Source organism: Pyrus communis, chromosome 10, assembly GCF_041283825.1.
Source record: "Pyrus communis isolate YQ-2024b chromosome 10, ASM4128382v1, whole genome shotgun sequence".
Classification (NCBI taxonomy): domain Eukaryota; kingdom Viridiplantae; phylum Streptophyta; class Magnoliopsida; order Rosales; family Rosaceae; genus Pyrus; species Pyrus communis.
Window position 1 is genome coordinate 30228827 of NC_142574.1, and position 22042 is coordinate 30250868.

The window sequence follows — 22042 nt, forward strand, 5'->3', positions numbered from 1 at the left end:
AATTTTTTATATTTATAAAGAAAAATTTACTTGCAAATGATTGTTAACGTGGCCGATAACAATTTCATTAAACTAATCTAAATTATTGCGACGAAAATTCAAGCTTCTGCCTTTCGGGGGATAAGTCTCTCTGATCCAAAATCCCCTCACTTCTCCTCCCGCCATGGCCATTTCCACAACCTCGTCCTCTCTCTCCACTCTCTCTTCCCTCTCTCTCCACCCCTCTCCCCGCCTCTCCCTCCTCCCATTCACCGCCGCAGCCACCCCCGCAACCAAACCCAGGAAACCCATTTCCCTCTTCCTCTCCTCTTCCCGACCCACCACCGTTATCTTCAATGCCGCCGCTTCCGACGTCGAGACCTCCTTCTTTGACAACAAGGACCCCGAATTCGACGGCGTGTTCGAGCCCCCGGAGGCCCCCGAAGACTTCGTCCCCCCGCCTTCCTTCGATGAGGATTCGACCGAGACCGAGGACGACATCGCCGCCGCGTACGAGGAGCTGTACGGCCCGGCGTACAGCGGCGTGACCATGCTGGGGAACGACATTTACGTGATGGACTCGAAGGTGAAAAAGCTTGGGGCTTTTGGGAAGCTGAAGAAGGAGAAGATTAGAGATGGGTTCGAGGAGAGGGTGGTGCAGGTGAGGAGGGTGACGAAGGTGGTGAAAGGAGGGAAGCAGCTGCATTTTCGGGCGATTGTGGTGGTTGGCGACAAGCAGGGCAATGTGGGTGTTGGCGTCGGGAAGGCCAAGGAGGTTATCGGGGCGGTGCAGAAGTCTGCGGTGAATGCTAGAAGGAACATTATCAGTGTGCCCATGACCAAGTACCTGACTTTTCCTCACAGGTATTGCCATTTCGATTTCTGGGTTCTTTCGATTTATTTTTGTTTGAATTTTGCTTGAATTGTTTGTGTTTGATCTTTTGGTTGTGTGGGAAATACTGCATTTTATGTGGAATTGAATGTCATTGCATTTCGGGCTATATTTGGCTATCTGCGTATTTGTGGTCAATTCTGTATTTCAGTTGGGTTTATTTCAATGACATTGTGTCAGAATTGTGTGAAAAATGATACTTTTGGTCATTTGATGGTGTGGAAAGTTCTACATATCGGAATTCATAGGAACTGAAATCGAATGTAACTGCAAATTCTTAGAATTGAGTATAGACTGCATATCAGTGTGTGAAATATTTGAGACAGGATGGTGATTGGTTAAACTTGGAGTCTGAGGTCTGAGACAATATGGGGAGTTGAAATTGGTTGTGTATGTGGTTTGATCACACTGTGTGCTTGCTAAACTTGAAGTAGTATGTGTTCTCCGAGTCTTATGGTTGATATTTGGTGAGTCACTCAAGTGTCGTTTACACTTGAAGTAGTCTGTTCACCATACATTTTCTTGTGGAAGTGTCTTCTAATATTGACAAGCACAATTTGGGATGGATGAAGTACATATTTATCAATAACCAGTGAATCAGTAGGTTGTTGCAGTTATATGGGAAGGACCATACACGTACAGTGTCTCGTGCTTGAGAGCATTGACGTGTAGCCTAGGAAGTGATTTGATAAATGACACCAGAAGGTGTAAACCATGTAATGAAATTATGTGGATTCTCATTCAATCTGACAGATTGGTGCAAACAATACACAATTTTAAATGGGTTCATAAGAACTGAAAAGTTAAGTTAAATATGACATTGCACTATTGAACTTTTGATTAAGTGTAATCTTTAATTATTTAGGAAGTGGAAATTCATTTTCAGGAGTATCGAAGTAGGTTTCATTGTGAGGTTAATTTAGACTACTAGCAATATTGTCATTATACTGGGCGAGTCCAAATTAAATGTGCATAACTTTGTTCAATTCAAACAGAAGTTGATCCAGTGTTTTTGAGAGCAAGGATAATATATATTGTTTGGTTTGTGTGGTTCCGAGAAGAAGCATTATATGATTCAGCCCAAAAGGGTTTCGCTCATCTTGTTTTTGGTCTTAACAAGTTAAGTAAGCTCTCTCCGATTGAGAGAAACAAACTATAATGAGCTTTGTGTGATGGTTGATGGAACACGTTAGGGAGCAAAAGGTTGTTTTCATTCTTTTCTTTGATAGGGACTGTTTATATTCTTATCATGGTCCGAAAATTGAATGCAGTTATTGACGATCGGACAGAAGCGATTGCCTTCCTATTCTTCAAATTTTTGCATCTCCTATTTTGTTGACTCTAATAAATCGCAGATCCGAGGGAGATTATGGAGCAGCAAAGGTGATGCTTAGGCCTGCTTCGCCTGGTACTGGAGTCATTGCCGGAGGGTCAGTGAGAATAGTTCTCGAGATGGCAGGTGTCGAAAATGCTCTTGGGAAGCAACTTGGAAGTAAGAATGCTCTCAACAATGCTAGAGCCACTGTGGTTGCAGTACAGAAAATGAGGCAGTTCCGTGATGTCGCTCGTGAGCGTGGTATCCCGATGGAAGAGCTTTGGAAGTGATTGAACAGAACTAAGCAAAAGCAGTTGTTCTGCCTTGTAGATTTTATTACTTCAAAATTCTTGTAGTGCAGGCCTCTTGTGTCGTAAACTTATAAGAGCCGCGCCCCCCCACCCCCCTCCCCTTTTTTTTCGTTTTCAATGAAGCTCTTGATGTAGAAACTTGGTGTAGGCTTATCATGTTTCCGGAGAATCTCCTGAAATGAACGGGTGAGATTAAAGAAATTGATAATTATACCTTCATATAGAGATGCGACTAGAGAAAGATTCATACCCCAAAGCTTGCATATTATTAGCGTGTGGTTAAATGTGGCGAATTGCTTAAAAATAAATTTTATGATGGTTTTTGTAGAAATTTCTAAAATTGATTGAATACCTTTGACTACTGTTTTTCAATAGAGGTGTTAGCGGGTTAAATAATTAATTGTTAGGAGAAGGAGAACCGGGTGGGGGAGTCGATCCAGTAGTAGAATATATAGGCATGATTTCTTTCCAATGAGGTAAGTCGTCATCTAAAAGAAAATTTAGCACGACGTTAACATGCGCCACTTAGCGATCCGTTGCCTTGATTGCCCCTCCAAATTACTTGTTCGTGAGACCAAAAAGAGAAATTTTGGGGTCCAAACGTTAGACCCCGTCAGCAATACAACACCACACCCAAGAAACCAACCGTGCCCACCCAAACCACCACCAGCCCCTCCCCGCCCAATTTCAAGGCCCACCAAACTCGTCCTCTGGTCTCACTACTCTCCCTTTGGTCGCTATCCAACCATTGGACAAAGAATCGCTCGACCAAAAGGGGCTGAGTGAGGCCAATATGCAAGAGGGATTAGCGAGATTGTTTGATGGTAGAGTAAGGTGGCACGGCCAGCCGCACCCAGAATTTCCCCCTTTTTGCCGTACACTATTCATTTAGTGCAAATATTGTGCTAGCCAATTGGATTGGTAAGTGTAAGTAAAAGCTCCATAGTTATTTGAGGCATGTCTTCCTCTTATAGCAAGTTTACCTAACATGGAAAATTCAAAGTTGTACGTATTCCGGGACAAAGCTGCATCCTAATCAAAATCAAGTTTTGCCTACCTAAGCCAATCCGTTACTAAATGAATCATTAAATAAAAAACTAGAACACTATGCCAAAACTAAAGCAATAAAATGGACATCTTCCACCACCAAACATTGTGAAGCGTTCAGTGGTGCTAAACCTAGTTATTCACAATTCTGAGAATGGTCGTTTCCCTGTTGAGCCCACGGAGTAGGCTTATTCAGTGGGCTCAACACTTGGAAAAATAACTCGGTAAACTTTTTTTTTTTTTTCTAAGACAAAGGAAAGAAAATCGATATCTTTTGGTAAAAACTCGTAAAATTGTAACACCACGTGGCAGTCTACATAAATTTCTCCAAGAAAGCCACCAGAAAGATCAACCTACTATGTTAAGTCCCACTATATATTCGTTGCCTTTATGCCTCACATAGTCTATTCCTTTCCTTACATAAAGATAATGATGACACAAATGGAGAAGCAACGCTAGGCATCTATTAATCTTAAAAGAATAAAAACAGAAAGTAAAGGGAAAGCATCCTTATCGGAATAAACGAAGGCCAATGCTGGAGGACGGTATATATACCGATCTCTAGACATTGTGATCCCAACACCATCAGAGAGATGAGGTTCTTGTTCCAGTTCCCGTGTTGCTCGTGTTTCTGCTTCGTCAAGCCCAAAACAAGCAAACACAAGGAAAAAGAGGCCAAGACTGACTGAAAGATGCAACTCCTCTCTTCAATATCTCTCGTGAAACAGTGCAGAACTCTTCAGCAACCTGCTTGCTGTTTTGACAACCTTGTTGTCTTCTCATGCCTCTCGAAATGATTGTATCACAACTGTAATTGTCTTTGAATGAAGTATAAGATGCCCTTTTAAAGGGATTTCTCCTCCTTTTTCACAACGCCTTCTCTATTCTCCTTTTTATCATATGGCGCTAAGCCCATCTCACGGATTTGATGTTCAACAGAAACCAAACCAGTCTGCGCAAGAAACCTGCAGCATAAAATCAATCCACAATTCAGAAGGATCCATGAAATAATAAATTCTAGCAAGTCATGCAAATTTTAACCTCCACACTAACGGATTTCAAACAAAATGACAAAATACATGCCTCAAAAATCTTAAGTTTGGACTGCTTGTGCTTTTTCTTTACTCGTTCTACTTTAAACCCACAAATGAGAAAAAGTGTACCAAACACCACCACCTCAGAAACATTGAAACACAACTTAATAAAATGTAAAGACTCATCAAATCTATCTTGTGTCGTAGAATATATAAAATAATGTCTGCAAAGTTTAGCCCTGTGCTGGCTTGTACAGAGTACCCTTAGCTTTGCCCCTAATTCCATCGGGATATGTATGACAAGTGCCCATAGTTCCAACCCATGCTCCAAAAATATAATTTAGCCCTCTCAAACCTCCCTCAAAACAATCTTTCTGTCGGTTGTATCAAAAACATTGAAAATTAAGGACCTGCCTCGAGTAGAAAAAAAGGTTGGACACGCTAACTGATACTACAAGTATAAACTATAAGGGCTAAAAAAGATGAGAGAGTAGCAGCTCATATATCAAGCAAGTTTTCCCCCTCCGTGTATTACAACAACTTACCATGCCTTAAAATCAAGGCACGCAATCTAATAACATGACAAAGTAACCACTATTGTTGACCGATTAGCAAGCACAAATCCATTTCTGGGGCATTCACAAAGTAACTTAATATGTTCAAACACCAGCACAACTCATCAAACAGGAAGTATAGGTTGCAATGTGAGCTATAGCATACACATAAGGTAGCAATCGGAGTTAAAAATACGCTGATGAAATTGGTAAGATTCGAAATCACGGTGACTAAATGTGATTTTGAGCCAAAACACAGCGACCAAAACCGTGTTGTACACTTACAAACAGTTATCAACAACACACACTAATTCCATTACATACCCAATAACACAAAGGCAAAAAATTACTCAAAAAATAAAGCACATTGATCCAAAAAAAGCATAAAAATTAAACAAAAGAGGAACCACATTCATTCACCCACATCCAGATTTACCAAACTGCTAAACTTGAAGGGAAAAAGTAAATTGTGGGTAATTTACTCGAGATACATATTCAATGAACTTACCAGCTAAGAAGCAGGAAGAGGGTCGCAGTGATAAGAACAAGGAACGCAACGTGAAAAACCAACCAAGAGTCACTGGAAGAGAATGCCAAACCCAGCATCACAGTAAGGCACACACCCAGCATCACAAACGCAAATCTCAGCGTCGTCCATGTCGGGCCCTGCAAAATTCAATCACCCCCGAAAAAAAGAAGCAAACTTTCGATTACCCCTTTTCATTTTTGGCAAGAACTGTTCGTAATCGTAGTAAATACGGAAGCGTACAGAAAGAAGGGGGAAAGTGCGCGTACGTTAACGCCGGGAGCTAGGGCGCCGAGAAAGACTGCGTTCGCCGACGATATTGGTTCGGGTTCTGGTTGCCTTTCGGCCATCGGGGTTTGGATCTGCGACTGCCGACTGGCGAGCTGAGAGGATCTGAGTGCAGGGGAGGTATGGGAAAGCTGGAGCGGTGACCTTTAACTGGTGGGAGAAAAAGAAAACTTTTTATTATTTGTGCTTGTATTGAAGTGGAAGAATGCATCTGTTGTGTGACCGTCTTATGATTGAAGAAATTTTTTTATAGGACTGCAATAAGGCCAATAATGCTTTATGGTACGGGATGTTGAGCGGTAAAACATTAACATGTATATAAAATGGGTGTAGCAGAGATGAAAATGTTTTATTGGATGTGTGGGCACACGAAAAATGATAAGATTAGGAATGAGGATATCTGAGGTAAAGTAGAAGTAGCCGAAATTGAGGAACAGATGAGAGAAAATCAGTTACGGTGGCTTGGACATGTGAAACGAATGCCTACTGACGCTCCAGTTAGAAGATGCAATTACGAGATAGAGATTCAGGGCCGAAAGGGTAGAGGAAGACGTATGAAGACTTTGAAAGAGACTAAGAAATGACTTAAGAGTACTTGAATCTAACGGAAGACGTGACACAAAACCGAATGCAATGACATTCTAAGATTCATATAACCGACTCCCACTTAGTAAGAAAAGGCTTTATTGTTGTTGTTTGGATTGAACGGTATTTTCTTGGAAAATTTTAAGAGACAAATGGTAGATATCCAAGTTCTTAGGTATAAAATTTTAAGAGACAAATGACGTTATACCGCACTGACAGAAAGTAATAATACTTATGCATAAGTTTGATCCCTTCTTATCCCCTTCCTCTTAGCATTTAACAATTTAATCCACTAACGCTATTTGTCAAAAAAAAAAAAAAAGTGAGTTTTTAGATATACAAAAGTTAGTCTTCATCACATTGTGGACTGCAGGAGGATTTCACAATTTCATCTGCTTACGTATATACAAAAATGCAGACATGGATATCTCAAGACTATCGTATCAACTTTTACGTGTTAAAATCTCTCAATTGTCCATATAACTAGGACCTCTGGCAGCAGGATCATGCTGCAGTTTCCTTTCTTTCTCCTTAAGGTACTGCAGAAGCGGCTGCTGCTCGTTTCTTACATCCGTCACAGCGCCACACCCGTAGGGGATTGGTCTTTGGTAGCCAGGAAAAGGCGGATTCAATGGCAGGTTGTTCATCTGCATTGGCGGATTAGAAGCCACGTGATGTCCCCATCGGTTGAAATGATTTAACCTGGAAGCATCATAATCGTATAAGTTTCCGGGGTTACTGGGCGGATACAGAGAATTTGGCCATGCATGGTGGCCAAGGTTGAGACTCTCTCTGTACTGACGGAGCCATTCTGATGAAGTCATTCGATGCCAAGGTGGGTACTTATCCATGAAATTTAGAATGCCGGAACTGTAATCAGGTAGCGCTTGAGCTGCAGTCCAGTTTGCATAGCTGCCTGCCTGTGAATGTGTCGCGTTAGCGTCACAGAGATTATCTGTCATGCTGATCCCCGCAGAGCTTTTGCAGTCGCTGAAACTAGATTCGGTTCCACCATCAAACCAAACAGCATCATCTGGCAATAGAGGAGCAGAAGGCACAGGAGTTGTATAAGTAGAGGAAGAGGAATGAGTGCTCGAAATTTCGTGACTACTGATAGAATATTCATTTTCATTGATGGACAGACCATCCAGATATTCCGAAGCTATTTCCTCAATGGGGCTCAAGCTCGAGCCACATTTACTTATTTTGCTTGTGCTTTTCTCAGTATTACTGTTAAAATTTCCTACATCCAGGACCCAAGCATTAAGAGAGGGAGGCCCGGCTGTGATTGGAGTTTCCAAAAATGGCTGTTCCTTCACAGAAGGCTCCTGCTGTTTAAATGGCATGTTGCGCCGAAAATTAGTGATATCAGCATGAAAAGATAAGGGATCAGTCTTGGCCTGGTTTTGCGCTATAAGAAGTGATGTGGCACGGCGCAAGCACTCATCAGAAGTTACACTTTGATCCGCCATATCTTTCGTAGGGTATGGATCCTTTAAAGTAGAGGAAATCTTGAGTGGTGCTGAGTTGTGTCTTGTAAGAGGCCTGAAGAGAATAACTTCTTCCTCTTCTGCGTCAACAGCTTGTCCGTTAGAACTCAGATTTTCCCCAGCAATCATCTGTTTCCCGCATTCTTTCAGCGGTTCGTGGATATGAAGACTAGGCATTTTCAGTTTACCATCAGAGTTGTTGGACTCGAATCCTCCCAGTTCTTTCCCGTCTGCATACTCATTTGACTCTGCCATATAGACTTTGGAAAATTTTCTTCGAGATTTGTCATAGACAATCCACTTTTGAGAACCAGTTGATCTGTCTGCAATTTTAATTGCAGCCTTGATGATTCTCTGAGCACGACAATCATTTCCGCTGTCATAATTGTCAATATGTTCCGGATGATATGAGAAATCTAGTGATGCATGAACACAATCTACCGGTGCAAATCCCCTCAGCTCATAGTCTTCCCACAGAGGAGTACCTTCTGGATACTTGGCCTCATCCTCATTGAGGTTGAATTGCTTCAGAAGATCAATGAATGCACCAAAAAAGTAAGACATCGCACTTCTGCATTTTTCATCGACGCCATACATTTCTGCTCCATCAAGCACGACGACTAGCCACTCCACAAAAACAAGCACAGCTGGTAGAAGGGGGCAAGTCCCTACTGCACCAGCCTCTGAACATCTTTCAACGAATCGCCCCATGAAAATGAATGCTGCAGTCAGTGCCAATTGTGTCAGCTCCTTCTGCTGGATATCGATTTTGTCAGTTGATCCTTTAATTTCCGGGGTCTTGATTAGATTCTGTGTAGTAAAGACTAGTACAGAAACAACTTGGAGTGCTCGAAAGGGACCTCTTCTAACTGAATCCATACGGTGATATGGCTCCAATGCAACTTTTAGCTCTGTATCTTCTAGTGCCATCAGTGCATCAAACTCTCTCATAGTAGACGCAAAAGCACAGGGGAATTCATCCACACTGCCCACATACAAAATTCCATAGAGAACGTCAGAACATAAGCAACAAAGAATTTGATATGTAAATAAAGAATTGGAAACACAAGCATAAATCAAATGCAAGTGGTTCCAATGATCCAACAGTAAATGGCCTTGATTACAATCTTCGTCAAAACATCACTTTGCTCAAGCAATGTGAAGCAAGTTAACAACCTAAGTAACAATGTAAGCTCAAGTTAAAGCTCTATTCGGTTTTACAATCTTAGCTGCTATGGATTGTGAAACCGAATAGAATTAAATGAAGACGATCACAATGACAAGATAAGCGATTACACAATGACATTGTAACAAAAAAATGAGGACGATCACAACTCAACAAAAGATGCACCATCCAAATTCAACAGTTACATGTAGCAACACTCCACAGTGGTTAAGTGAGTACCTTGATTTAATGTGAAAGAAACTTAACATTCCAATAATAAGAGACCATAACTTTGTATCATCGCTCGAATGTGAAATAGTCTGAACACCGGTTCTTTCAGACGGGTTTAAGAAATTAAAGTGGGCCTCGCTTGAAAGAGAATATACATGAGATGACCTGCTCTGCAAGATCGTAAAAAGAAAATGAGAACTGTGAAGTATGAATATCAGAAGGATATGAAATTAGTGACTAAAAACAATAGATGTTTCTGTAATTTGTCAGATTTTACCCTTTCAAACAGTAGGATAAGGTTACCCCGGGCATCAGGGAAAGGTTCTTTAACAGCTAAACTTCTTATACAGTGGTACAAAGCGAGGAACTCGTCACCAATATACGTTGCCAATACAGCCAACTGCAAACAAACCCACATGTAACTTTTAACTGAGTATTGTTTAAATAACACATGCAGATATCATAAAGAAATTTAGGTCTTGCAACCAAAATCTTCAGGGAAATAGTAATCTACCTGATTGTGGGGGTTTCCACTATCTGACCAAGTTGCTGCCGCTTCCAAGTAGTAAGTGGCCGCAACTGACCAATTTCGGGTTTGCACATCAGGCTTTTCATATTGTTCACTGTATCTAGCCAGATCCCCGAGACACACCAAAAAGCGATGGCACAAAAATTGGCACTTCTGCATCTTTTTCTGCTCTGCGAAAGTAAGGTCGCCGCCTCCCTTTCTATTTATCACAGACTCTTCTGGGAGCCTCTTACGTTTACTTATCTTCCCAATCATATTCTTGTAGAATTCAATTGCTTCTGATAGAAAGAGTTTAAACCCTTCTATATGAATATCATTTCGTAGCACCACCATATTTTTGCTTTCTGCATTCACTGAGCTTCCTTTTATTCTTTTGCGAAACTCATCAATATGCTTGTAGTGAAGCTTCCACAAAGAATATTCAATGTCTTGAAATTCCAACTGCTCATGATCACTCAATATGAGATTCTCATAACTAGATCGCACTTCGCAGTACAAGTCCTGGACCTCAGAGTTCAAGAGTCCTTTGGAATGGACCAAACCCCACAACTGGTTTTCTTTGGTTGCAACCTGAAAGGTGAAAAGTTTCAACATTTTAGAGACTCACAGAGAAAAGTCGAACTACAATCATCTCTGAACTTTGAGTCGGTATTAAGTAGTACCAAATGTGGCTGCAGAATTACCTCAATCAAAAACTTGGGTCTATCTCTCTGATCTTTGAGGGGCAAAGGTGAAATCGCCTTCATGTTTAACGGGAAAAACTTCTTCAGCACTTCTTTATCTCCTTTGTGCACGCTGCAATATGCTTATGGCATAACACATCTGTTGGTGAACATCACAAATTAGTGCCCTTTGCAGTTGCAAAACAATGGAAAATCACTTGATTCATGCAAAAGGCAAGAAAAAAAATCAAAGTATGAGGAGCATTTGCCACAGGAAGTACCAGATTACAAGAAAATCGTGTTTACAACTATATCTTGAGCATAATTGGACAACTAAAGGTGGGAATAAAAACCCTAAACTGAGCCGAAATCGAAAACCACTAACCAATTGCATGGAAATTTAGGGAGGGATAGATTTCTAATCTGGTAAGTAATCAAAAGTTGAAGTGAAATCCACTAAATTTCCAAAATATCAATTCCCAAAAGAGCAAAAAAGGAAAGAAAGTAGACCTGCTATTGACTTTTAGGGTTTTAGCCACCCAGAAGATAATGATCATCATCATGCAACCAATGAACGTGGAAACTGGCCTCAAAGCAACAATTTGTCCAACCCTAACTCTATTCTAACTTCTTTAATCATGTTCAATTGGTCAATTAACTGATAATTAAATATCAAATTCAGAGCAGAAAACAGCAAATGTAAAACAAAAACAGAAATTATGCAATAAATCCTTGTAAAATTCAGCAAAACAAAGTTCAAGAAACAAACTTTTCAACTTAAAATGTTGAAAAGGAAGAGAATTGCACCTCCTGAGAAAACAAACGAACAAACAAACTCTGCAGTTAAGAAACCAGCAGCCAAAGTTTGAGTCTTTAACTGATGCTGCAGAACCCACCAAACAGAAAAGCTAACAAATGGAAGGGGAGAGAGTGAGAGAGAGAGAGAACCAAAGTTTGTCTTTAACTGATGCTGCAGAAAAGCTCACAAATGGAAGGAGAGAGAGACAGGGAGAGAGAGAGCCAAAGTTTGAGTCTTTAACCGACGCTGCAAAACCCACCAAGCAGAAAAGCTCACAAATGGAAGGAGAGAGAGAGAGGGGGAGAGAGAGCCAAAGTTTGAGTCTTTAACCGACGCTGCAAAACCCACCAAGCAGAAAAGCTCACAAATGGAAGGGGAGAGAGAGAGAGAGAGCCAAAGTTTGAGTCTTTAACCAACGCTGCAAAACCCACCAAGCAGAAAAGCTCACAAATGGAAGGGGGAGAGAGAGAGAGAGAGAGAGAGAGGGAGACGGAGAGAGAGGAGAGGAGAATTAGGGGCTTCCAACTGTAGAGACGAGAGGTTCAGTTTGGAAGAGAGAGAGGAGAATTGGGGGCTTCCAACTGTAGAGACTAGGTTCAGTTTGTAAGGGGGGAGAGAGAGAGAGAGAGAGAGAGAGGAGAATTGGGGGCTTCCAATTGTAGAGACTAGGTTCAGTTTGTAAGGGGAGAGAGAGAGAGAGAGAGAGAGAGAAGAGGAGAATTGTGGGCTTCCAACTGTAGAGACTAGGTTCAGTTTGTAAGGGGAGAGAGAGAGAGAGAGAGAGAGAGAAGAGGAGAATTGTGGGCTTCCAACTGTAGAGACTAGGTTCAGTCTGGAAGGGGAGAGAGAGAGACAGAGAGGAGAATTGGGGGCTTCCAATCCAACTGTAGAGACAAGAGGTTCAGTTGTGAAACCGACAGAGTAAAAGGTGGCTGATGATGATGAGACTCATCAGAACAAGTCTGCTGTCCGTTATCAGCTATCTTACCCAATTTTAACTTATTTTATTTTTCATTTTCCAAATTCTTTAGTCTTTAATTTGTAATAAAATAATTGATTATCCAATATTAGAATGTGGAAAATAAGATAAAGTGGCTTATCATCATGTGACTCATGTCCAAGCATCAACTTTCACCGGACTAAATTTAGAGAGGATGACTTGTAGTTCAAGCCAAGGTAGTAAAAGTCCAACTTGTTCATATGATTAATATGGTACATTGTTGTGAAACACCATCTTTTTTATATCAAGACAGAATTGCATTTACATTCATAATTTAGGGAGTACATCTAATATCAAGAAAGTAATGTATACTTTTTTTAAGGAACTGTTTAATTAAGAAAAGTGCTTAAAAGATTGATATCGAATTTTTTGCGATGAATCCTTTGATGAATATTATTTTCTTTGGGAATGATAGTAACCTTCTCGTTTTATCTTCTCGATTCTCCTTCTCTTTCTACAATGTGAAATGATAATTTGAACCGTCTATTATTTAGGTCATTTTTTAAAGATCACTCCTACAAAAAATTAGCTAACTCTAAAATTGTTTAGTCATTTAATAGTTGTACACTAGATAAACGAATCATATTTCTCACTTAAACACTAAAATTTTGTCGAGGCTAATTGAACGGTTAAACGATTTATTTTCTTTTATTTTCTTTTTTTTTTTTTTTTTTTGCAAAGTTGATCTTTAAAGTGTGATCTAGAAATTAAACAGTTCAGATCATAAAGTAACGTAGTAGAATGATAAGAAAAGCCAAGAAGGTAAAACGAAAAAGTTCAAGCGAGACGGTTCTTAGGATCTCCTAATTTTTTTCTTTAATCCATCAACATATTTAATGTTTTTTCATACACTAATCATTTGAGTTATGGGTTAGTGGCACACGTGTACGCAATGAAGTGGCTGTAGTGTCCCTGGTAGATAGGGTAGTTTGGGGCTAGTGTGTTTTTGTCTTGTGCCAATCACAAATGCTTGCATGAGCTTAGTCATAGATTCATAAATAGACCCCTACTTAGAGCATCCCCAGCGTGGGGTTTTGCTCGGGGGAAGGGGTCCAAAACAATGGCCCGAGGGCCGGTGGCGTCGCTCCAGCGTGGGGGAGGCCGAAGGCAGGGGAAGGCCCGAGGGCCAGGCCCGTGAGGGATTGCCAGGCCTTGAGCCCGAGGTCAGGGTGACGTCAGCGCATTATTTAATTTTTTTTGTGTCAGGCGCGTGCACCCCACCCGCGCGTGGGGGCGCGTCGCCGACACAAAAAAATTTAAAAAAGCAATTGTCAGTTACCGTTGGGAAGCCACGTGGCTTCCCACGGTGCGTTAGATCTTAACGGTCACTTAATGTGGACCGTTAGATCTCAACGGTAAAAAAAAAAAAAGTCAGATTTAATATCCACCGTTCGATCTGAGATCAACGGTGGATATTAAAATTCTTTATAAATTAAAAAATAAATGAAAAAATAGTTTTAAAAATCTAAAAAGTTACCGATGTGACACGTGGCACAATCTGGAGTATTGGAATTCAAATTTTTTTATATCCAACGGCAGAGATTAATTAAATTGAGACGAAAATGCCTTTGTAAATTTTTTTGGTTTCAGAAATGTGAACTGTCTTGACAAATTTACTATTATTTTATAAAAAATCTTCTTAATTAACGTTCATTCTCTATTTTGTTAGAGAAGATTTTAAGTTAGAAAACTCACGACAAACAACAATTGTTAAATAGGTGCACTAGTTTCGCACATTCGTCATCATTTAATTAAGTTTATGACTTGAGTTTTCACTTGTCCAATAAGAAAAACCAGTGCACTCGTTCATCGTTATTTGTATGATTGCTTCAAACGTGATGAATGGGTGCACTTGCTTTGATGCTGTACAAATGGCACGTGATGCACACCAAGAGAAGCTTCTGTCCGCAGAGAGTCGTATACGCATGGAGAACACAGGGCAACATGACTAATGGCTCCCACAGGTAAGACCATTTTATGACGTTAAGATCACAGTGATAAGGCGATCTTAGCCGTCAATTTAATAAACATTATTCTGTTTGACTTTGGAAAATAAAAACAAGCAATATGATGAGTGTATATGGCCACGTCATCAACGTGGGTCTACGTGGTTGTTGTTAGGTTGCTGATTAGGACCCCCTTAAGCAAAATTTTCAACCTTGATCAATTAGCATTATATGAATTTGGTGACCTGCAAAACCTGGAATCAATGAATGTAGATCTTCATTCTCCGAGACATCGATGGAACCCTTGAGTGGCAGTTGCAACAACATTTTTTTTTCTTCTTTTCTATTTTTATATCAAATGTCGTCTACAAAATTTGGCCAAACGTAAATAATACTTACGCGAAAGTTGTACGCGTTATTGCATGACTATGCTTTTCAGCAATTGGGATACAAATATGGAAGACGAATGGGTTTCAACTGTTCAAACAACCCAAGTATAAATGTTAAAAAAGAGAATATTAATGGTTTCAAACGACATCAAAAGTTGTATTTGTACTTTCACTCAAATCAATCTAAAATGTTTAATGAAATGTCTTTTCATTGTGAATAATGTTACAAAAAGGAAGTTAAGTTCGACCAAAAAAATAAGAGAAGGTTAAGAATTGTGAGGTATATAGTAGGTGGAGGTTATGGGGTTGTGACCTTCTTTAGTTATCGTGCACTATTTTAACAAGAGAAATGTTAATTAAGCGGATTCTCGGCTAACTTATGTTTTTATCATAATGTTTTATAATGTTGGAATAGAAATTGACATTAAACTATGATGTGACAGAAAGTTCATGGAGATTCTTACTTTATGAGAATCTACCTAACATTTCTTTTTACGAACTCATTTTGACAAAATTTTAACTGCACCATCTATCATATCTACGCTCTACCAATATTAAATCTTTGTAATGATTATTGATTTAATAGAAAATAATAGAAATTAAACTCATGGCTTAATTTTGGAGCTATTCTTGTGTAGATTTTTGGGTGACGGTACTCATTTGATGGAAAATAATGGAGAGCTCTTGCTTCAAGCTCAGGGCTTTGCTGATTTAATATATTTAGTTAGTGTCTACATCACTGGACCCTAAATATGAGCTTCTAAAGTTTTCTGATAAGTTCTGGTTTGTCCCACTTTGATTTGCACTCTACTCCACGGGGTCCAGACTCCACTCCCATGATATATCAAGATCTTCCTCTCTTGGCTTGAAATCCTTTGAAATCTTCAAGTCAGTAATTTGCAGTTTGTATGCATATCTTAATGAGTTACCATCATTTTATCCCTTTCTTATGATGGAGAGAAATTTACCTGTAACATGACGTATACTTTTCTGTCACGAAAAAAATAAGTACAATCGAATAAACACTACGTTACAGCTAAGTTTTGATTCTCTTTATTGAGAATAGCTCTGATAGAAGTGTATGACCAAGTCATCCTTCGACCACCTCTAACATCAGCATAAGGCTCCCATATTTTAGTTTCTCTTGAACTTATGTTAATTCTACGTAGTGTGAGAAATCGTTATATTCATATGGTGTGAAAGCTACTCTAATGTGCCTGTCTTGAGCCAATCCTAGTATATACAATGGGACTCGTGCAAAACGAAGTACAAACTCTGATATGGCTACGAATATGTAAGCCCATTCTTACATTAAAGCTCGAATCCAGTTTTGCCCCTTCGAAGGTGCAAACTTTCAAAGACAGATCATGGGCCACCATAAACCCAATGTGCAATGTTTCACAAGAAGATGTCAAAATGCTGCTAATGCTAAAAAACTTTCAGAAGAGATTAACCATATCAGTCAACCACAGAAAGTAGTTCAGGTCCATATTTCACGTCTTGAGTTTGATTTTTGGCACTAGTGAATCAAATGATGGTGACCATGAGCAGGTTGAAATGCATCTATGAATCTTCACAACTCCAAAAAAAATGAAATGCCGTGGCGAAGCTACCAACTGATTATTTTTATTAATTAAAAAAAAAAAACCACAGAAAATAGCAATAAAATTCATAAAAATGTGACCTTAGAGAAAAGGTTGAATTTGCATTCCAATTCAGCAATCGGCAGTTAGAGAAAAAGTTGTCCCATAGGTTCAAACAATATTCACATGCAACACAAAAACAACCACCATCTACAAAATGCTACTATCAATCGTGCGTTAGTATTTAGAGCATTTTCAGCCGTTTGTGAGTGTCACCACATTTATCAACGGTTGAAATTAAAGATCATTCACTCATCTGTGTGTGACTGATGGTTTGCATTCATTCCTCTACATTAACACGTGAAAGAAAAACGAGGAGAAAGCTGCGGGCAAAGGACGTTCAAAATTTGCGTTCTATCACCAAAAACACACCAACAAAATAAATTTTACCCTATTTTTTATCCCAACGAATCATCTGCACAATTTCCTCTAGACCCTTCATTCTCTCTCCTTTCTTTTACCACAGAGGGCAGAGACAGGGGCCAATAAAGCCCTCTCTTTTCTTCTCCTCACAGAAACAAATTAAAAACACAATTTTTGTGTACGTACGTTCCCTAACCCTAATTCAACAAACACCAACGATGGGATTCAAGCTCTACCTGATCGCCTTCATGGTGGTATTGGCCATGGTGGCTAGGTCATCAGCCAAGGTCCACGATGCCTCGTGGGGTGTCAGCCACTTCGTTGCTCATGATGATGAATCCTTGATCGACAGCACCAACAGCAAAATTGGCGACGTCGGAGAGGAGAATGAGTTGTTGATGGATTCAAACAGCGGTCGTAGGACACTCCAAGGCAACACCAGGTATATTGGCTATGGTGCCCTGAGGCGCAATGCTGTTCCATGCGGACGCCGCGGCCAGTCCTACTACAACTGCCAAAGAAAGGAGGGAGCTAACCCTTACAAGCGCGGTTGCGAGTACATCACCCGCTGCTCCAGACGCTAAATCTGATCGAGGATCGATTCTATCCAGTTAATTAACATGGCAAATAAAAAGTACGTACTTACAAGGATATATGGCGAAGAAAGAATGAAAGTGGGATCACTCAGCGATCACCATCAACATTCATGCTTGCACGATTTATATAATTTCCTCGTTTTTGTGTTTTAATTTAAAAGAAAAAAATAATAGGATGAATGTGTTTGTTTAATTATGTTTTTTTTTGTATTCACATTTTTGTGTATGTGTCTATTATTATGTATTATTAAGGAGGAAATGAAAATAAGATATATGTACTTGGGTACGTATGAATTAAATAAAATGAGGAATCAGGAGTTTTCTTCTTCTTTTTGTCTTCAGCAGCTTAATAATTTTCTATATGCTTGCTTGTGAATATCATGCATGCAAATTACGACGAACCAGTAAGGCCAATTGCCTTTGATAATTAAGGGTGGTGTTATTCACAAACTCATTTTTACTTCCTTCATACTTTTTATTAATTTTTGTCCTTTAATTTTCTTCAATTCATTTTATCCAACGGTCAAAAATTGAGAATAATGTATGAGAGATAAAAAGAAGTGTGGGCATAGCACATCCCATAATTAATTGTTTTGCGTCCTTTTCCATATTGGCTTATTTCACCTCTACTTGCATCTAGAAATAGCATTTGGTTGCAGTTGTACAAAGAAAATGAATTTAGCACTTCTTTTTTTTTTCTCTTCCTGCATTTTCTTTTTTCATTTTTTGTCTTTAGATTGAATAAATTGAATGAGAATCAAAGGACATAAAGGCGAGGAGATGAGTGGAGATAAAGAAAATGAAAGAGGGGAAATCAATTTCGTATAATAGATATATCTCTCGAGAAATGACAAGGAGACTCTTTCAAAGTGTGGCTCTTTATGAACTTTCCATCACCTCATATTTTTAGCACAATATTTTAAGATGTTGGCACATAAATTGTGCCAAAAACATGAGGTAGCGGAGAGTACATGAAAAGTCTCATTTTTCAGAGAGTCAAGCATTTCTCGTTTCTCTATTACCCCATAGAAAACAATACAGTGGGATTAATTAATGAGACACATATACACCCAAAATTCTTATCTTTTCGTTTAGTAAAATAAAATTTGAAGTTGGTAAATTAAGCAAAATCACACACAGAAATCTCTATATAGCTTTACTTGCAATTTGCTATGCAATAAGCTGTCAATTAACATGTTTATTTTTTAATGAAGACACATCACGTGTTTTGTAAATATGGTCCAAAAAATTAGTCTATCTAGCGTTACTAAAAAGTTACTGAAATCGAGTGCATGGTGATGTCATCATGCTACAAAGATTCGGCTAGGTGGCCTAAGGTTTTAGTGGTGCTTGGCTCGATCCCAATCCCAATCTAACCAATTACTCTTGTAGGGGTAATGCTGGGAACTAAATGTGTTGATTAAATTTTGTAAACTAAAATGCATAAAAGTTAATAATTGAATTATTACCTAAGTGTTAATTAACGTGCTATTTCTTAACGGTGACGTATTATTTAATTTGCAAATTTAATCTACAAATTTAGTCTACTTAGTATTACTCTTGTAGTATAATTTACAAGGAGGAGAAATAAACGGCTAGGTGGCTTAACGTGAGAGATAAACGAGGAGAAAGAAACGGGCCGAGGGCATTCAAAATTTGCGTTCAATCACCAAAAACACACAGCAACAAACTAAATCTAAGAGTGCATTTTTGCTCACCATCATTTAGTGTGATGTATACTCACCATCCTATTTATCAATGTTAGAGGAGTTTGAATTTTGAGATTTGTGCTTATCCACTACACGAATTTCGAAATTCGAACTTATTTAACGGCGATAAATAGGATGGTAAACATACACCACACTAAATAGTGGGGAGCAAAAATGCTCCCCTAGATCTAACCCTGTTTTTTTTTATCCCAACGAATCATGTGCACAATTTCCTCTATATCCTTCATTCTCTCTCCTTCCTTTTACCACGAAGGGCAGAGACAGAGGCCTATAAAGCCCTCTCTTTTCTTCTCCCCACACAAACAAATTAAAAACACAATTTATTTGTGTACGTACGTACCCTAACCCTAATACAACAGACACCAACGATGGGATTCAAGCTCAACCTGATCGCCCTCATGTTGGTATCAGCCAAGGTCCACGATGCCTCGTGGGGGTTCAGCCGCTTCGGTGATCACGATGATGAGTCCTTGATCGATAACGCCAACAACAAAGTTGGCGACTTCATCGGAGATGAGAATGAGATGATGATGGAGTCAGAGAGCACTCTTAGGACACTCAGAACTTGTTTGGCAGCTCGAACTGTACTGACTATTTCAGTCGGATAGGATAAATAGTCATCGGATAGTACAAACTAAATTAGTCGGGCGTTTGGTGAATGTCAGACTAATGAGAACGTATTATTTTTTTTTTATGTTTGGTACTTGTTAATAATATTTTTAAATTGATAATTAAAAAAAAAAATTGTTACAAATGTGTTTTTAAAAATAAAATTTCACAATCCAAAAAAATAAAAAAAACGAAAAGCAAATAAAAAACCATCAATTCTTTCGTCACCATCATCGTCTTCCTTTTGTTTCATCCACCAACCAATCAAATTTGCATAAGCAAATCTCCAAATTATTGATCGGAGCTTGCTCACCCAGCAAGCAGAAAGTCCATGTCCATGCTTTACAAGGGAGTCAGTGCAGCCAAAAACGCAGGTGAAAAAAAAAACCCAATTTTGAGTTTTTAATCCATTGAAACCAAAACCCAGATGAAATCTTTTCCAGTTTTGAGTTTAATCACCGAACATCATCAAAATCAAATAACAATTAAACCAAAAACTCAGATAATGTCTCTCCACAACGGGAACGGCGTGACTTGGATTCGATCTGCCACCTCTGGTTTTCCATTCAAAATCTGCTTGATGCTAATCGGAGGTGGGGATGGAGAAAGAGGGAGAGAAGGAATACCTTAGTTAAGGAGTTCCTGATGTGTAGAAGCAGATGGCAAGATGGTTGGAGCAGTTATTTTTGCTTTAGCGCGAAGTTCATGAACCCGACTAAATAATACCAAGGTATTGGACGGGATAAGCAAGCAGGCGTAAGGGGTATAAAAAATGGTGGGGCTGGATTAATAAGCCGGTGCTTATTTAGTCCAAAACTCACCAAACATCAATTTCGTATTATATAGTACAATTCGGTGTCTTATACGATGTGCCAAACGAGACCTTAGGCAACGGCAAGTTTATTGGTTATATTGCCCTAAGGGAAAATGCTGCTCCATGCGGACGCCGCGGCCAGTCCTACTACGACTGTCAAAAAAGAGAGCGGACTAACCCTTACAAACGGAATTGCGAGTACATCACCCGCTGCACCAAACGCTAAATCTGATCGAGGGTCAATCTATCTTGTTAATTAACATGGCAAAAAAGAGAGAGTACGTACGTACAAGGATATATAACGAAGAGGGAGAATGAAGGTGGGATCACTCATCGATCATCACCATCAACATTCATACTTGCAAAATTTATACAATTTCCTCATTTTTGTGTTTTGATATTAAAAAAAGAAAAAGAAAAAAAAAAGATGAATGTGTTTGTTTAATCGTGTGTTTTGTTCTATTTTCTTTTTTGCGCATATGCCTATATTAAGGAGGAAATGAACGTACGAACATATGCCTTTTTTTGTTTAATCAGGAGTTTTCTTTTTCTTTTTCTCTTCTGGAGCTTAATAATTTGCTGCATTCTTGGGAATATCATGCATGCAAATTACGAAGAACGAATTAGACCAATTGCCTTTGATAATTAAGTGTGGTGCTATTCACACAATATTTTTTCACTTCCCACACATTACTTGTTAATTTATATTTTTTGATCTTCTTCAATTCATTCAATTTGCACAACATTACTTGTTAATTTATGTTATTTAATCTTCTTTAATTCATCAAATTACCTTTGATAATTAAGTGTGGTGTTATTCACACAACATTTTTCACTTCCCACACATTACTTGTTAATTTATGTTATTTGATATTCTTCAATTCATTCAATTCGACAACAAGAAATTGAGAGAGGTTTGTGAGAAATAAAAAACGGTAATTGATGAAAATGAATTATGCACTTCTTTTTTTTCTCTTCCTACATTTTCCTTTTTCGTTTCTTGCCTTTTTTGAATAAATAAAATGAGAATGAAAAGACAGAAAGGTGAGAAGATGAGTGCAGAAAAAAGAAAATAAAAGAGCGGAAATCAATTCCCTACTATAAATATATCTCTATTAATTACCTCCTAGAAAACAGTACACTGGGATTAATTGATGGAACACACATGCACCTACAAATTTCTTATCTTTTCGTTTAGTAAAATAAAAATTTTAAGTTGGTAAATTAAGGGAAATCACACACATAATATGTAGTTAACGTGTTTATTTTCTATTACTAACATATTATATTTACAAGTATGGTTTAAAAAATTAGTTTACCTAGTGTTACTAAAAGAATAGTGAGATCGAGAGTGCATGGTGATATCATGATGCAAGTAAGAGTCGGCTAGGTTGCCTAACGCTTTAGTAGTGCTTGACTCGACCCCAATCCCAATCTAACCAATTAATCTTGTAGTATATACAATACACGTCAATGTTACAACATATACGAGTGAGAGTTATGTTGTTAATTGCTTTAGAAGCTAATCATATTTAAATTGGATCT

At 38.8% G+C, this 22042-nt stretch overlaps 4 protein-coding genes and 1 pseudogene across 8 annotated transcripts; 3 read left to right on the top strand and 2 right to left on the bottom strand.

Annotated features, from left to right (window-relative positions):
• Positions 1–13: 13 nt before the first annotated feature.
• Positions 14–2746, top strand: LOC137729955 (small ribosomal subunit protein uS5c-like). Its single transcript, XM_068469006.2, has 2 exons — positions 14–843; positions 2227–2746. Exons 1-2 carry the CDS (start codon positions 164–166, stop codon positions 2474–2476), a joined length of 930 nt encoding a protein of 309 aa, XP_068325107.2. The 5' UTR covers positions 14–163; the 3' UTR covers positions 2477–2746.
• Positions 2747–3816: 1070 nt separating this feature from the next.
• LOC137730219 (uncharacterized) lies at positions 3817–6168 on the bottom strand. The gene is made up of 3 exons (XM_068469287.2): positions 5928–6168; positions 5641–5798; positions 3817–4509 (listed from the first exon to the last, which is right to left on the bottom strand). Exons 1-3 carry the CDS (start codon positions 6006–6008, stop codon positions 4389–4391), a joined length of 360 nt encoding a protein of 119 aa, XP_068325388.2. The 5' UTR covers positions 6009–6168; the 3' UTR covers positions 3817–4388.
• A 676-nt stretch (positions 6169–6844) lies between these two features.
• LOC137728777 (nonsense-mediated mRNA decay factor SMG7-like) lies at positions 6845–12381 on the bottom strand. 4 transcript variants are annotated; one of them, XM_088677746.1, is made up of 7 exons: positions 11660–12289; positions 11557–11584; positions 10630–10768; positions 9932–10516; positions 9695–9817; positions 9427–9587; positions 6845–9006 (listed from the first exon to the last, which is right to left on the bottom strand). In XM_088677746.1, exons 3-7 carry the CDS (start codon positions 10690–10692, stop codon positions 6999–7001), a joined length of 2940 nt encoding a protein of 979 aa, XP_088533872.1. In that variant the 5' UTR covers positions 10693–10768; positions 11557–11584; positions 11660–12289; the 3' UTR covers positions 6845–6998. The 4 variants fall into 4 exon arrangements, with proteins under 4 accessions (XP_088533872.1, XP_068323638.2, XP_088533871.1 ...); XM_068467537.2 differs by having other exon boundaries at positions 11416–12381; XM_088677745.1 differs by having other exon boundaries at positions 11378–12289.
• Positions 12382–16875: 4494 nt separating this feature from the next.
• LOC137730176 (protein RALF-like 19 pseudogene) lies at positions 16876–17669 on the top strand (annotated as a pseudogene). The gene has a single exon (XR_015952029.1). The product of XR_015952029.1 is annotated as a protein RALF-like 19 pseudogene (transcript).
• A 1671-nt stretch (positions 17670–19340) lies between these two features.
• Positions 19341–20856, top strand: LOC137728550 (protein RALF-like 19). The gene is made up of 2 exons (XM_088678780.1): positions 19341–19658; positions 20565–20856. Exons 1-2 carry the CDS (start codon positions 19443–19445, stop codon positions 20721–20723), a joined length of 375 nt encoding a protein of 124 aa, XP_088534906.1. The 5' UTR covers positions 19341–19442; the 3' UTR covers positions 20724–20856.
• The last annotated feature ends 1186 nt before the right edge of the window (positions 20857–22042 follow it).

Bases quoted from the DNA above. Each gene is read 5' to 3' on its own strand.
- LOC137730219 (XM_068469287.2), bottom strand. From the start codon at position 6,008: ATGGCCGAAAGGCAACCAGAACCCGAACCAATATCGTCGGCGAACGCA. The intron at 5,799-5,927 runs GTACGCGCACTT...TGAATTTTGCAG, and splicing joins CCCTAGCTCCCGGCGTTAAC to GGCCCGACATGGACGACGCT. The intron at 4,510-5,640 runs GTAAGTTCATTG...TTTATGCTGCAG, and splicing joins CTCTTCCTGCTTCTTAGCTG to GTTTCTTGCGCAGACTGGTT.
- LOC137728777 (XM_068467537.2), bottom strand. From the start codon at position 10,692: ATGAAGGCGATTTCACCTTTGCCCCTCAAAGATCAGAGAGATAGACCC. The intron at 9,818-9,931 runs GTAGATTACTAT...GTTTGTTTGCAG, and splicing joins GTGGAAACCCCCACAATCAG to TTGGCTGTATTGGCAACGTA. The intron at 9,007-9,426 runs GTACTCACTTAA...GTATGTGGGCAG, and splicing joins TTCTTTCACATTAAATCAAG to TGTGGATGAATTCCCCTGTG.
- LOC137728550 (XM_088678780.1), top strand. From the start codon at position 19,443: ATGGGATTCAAGCTCAACCTGATCGCCCTCATGTTGGTATCAGCCAAG. The intron at 19,659-20,564 runs GTACTGACTATT...GTGCCAAACGAG, and splicing joins CTTGTTTGGCAGCTCGAACT to ACCTTAGGCAACGGCAAGTT.
- LOC137729955 (XM_068469006.2), top strand. From the start codon at position 164: ATGGCCATTTCCACAACCTCGTCCTCTCTCTCCACTCTCTCTTCCCTC. The intron at 844-2,226 runs GTATTGCCATTT...AATAAATCGCAG, and splicing joins TACCTGACTTTTCCTCACAG to ATCCGAGGGAGATTATGGAG.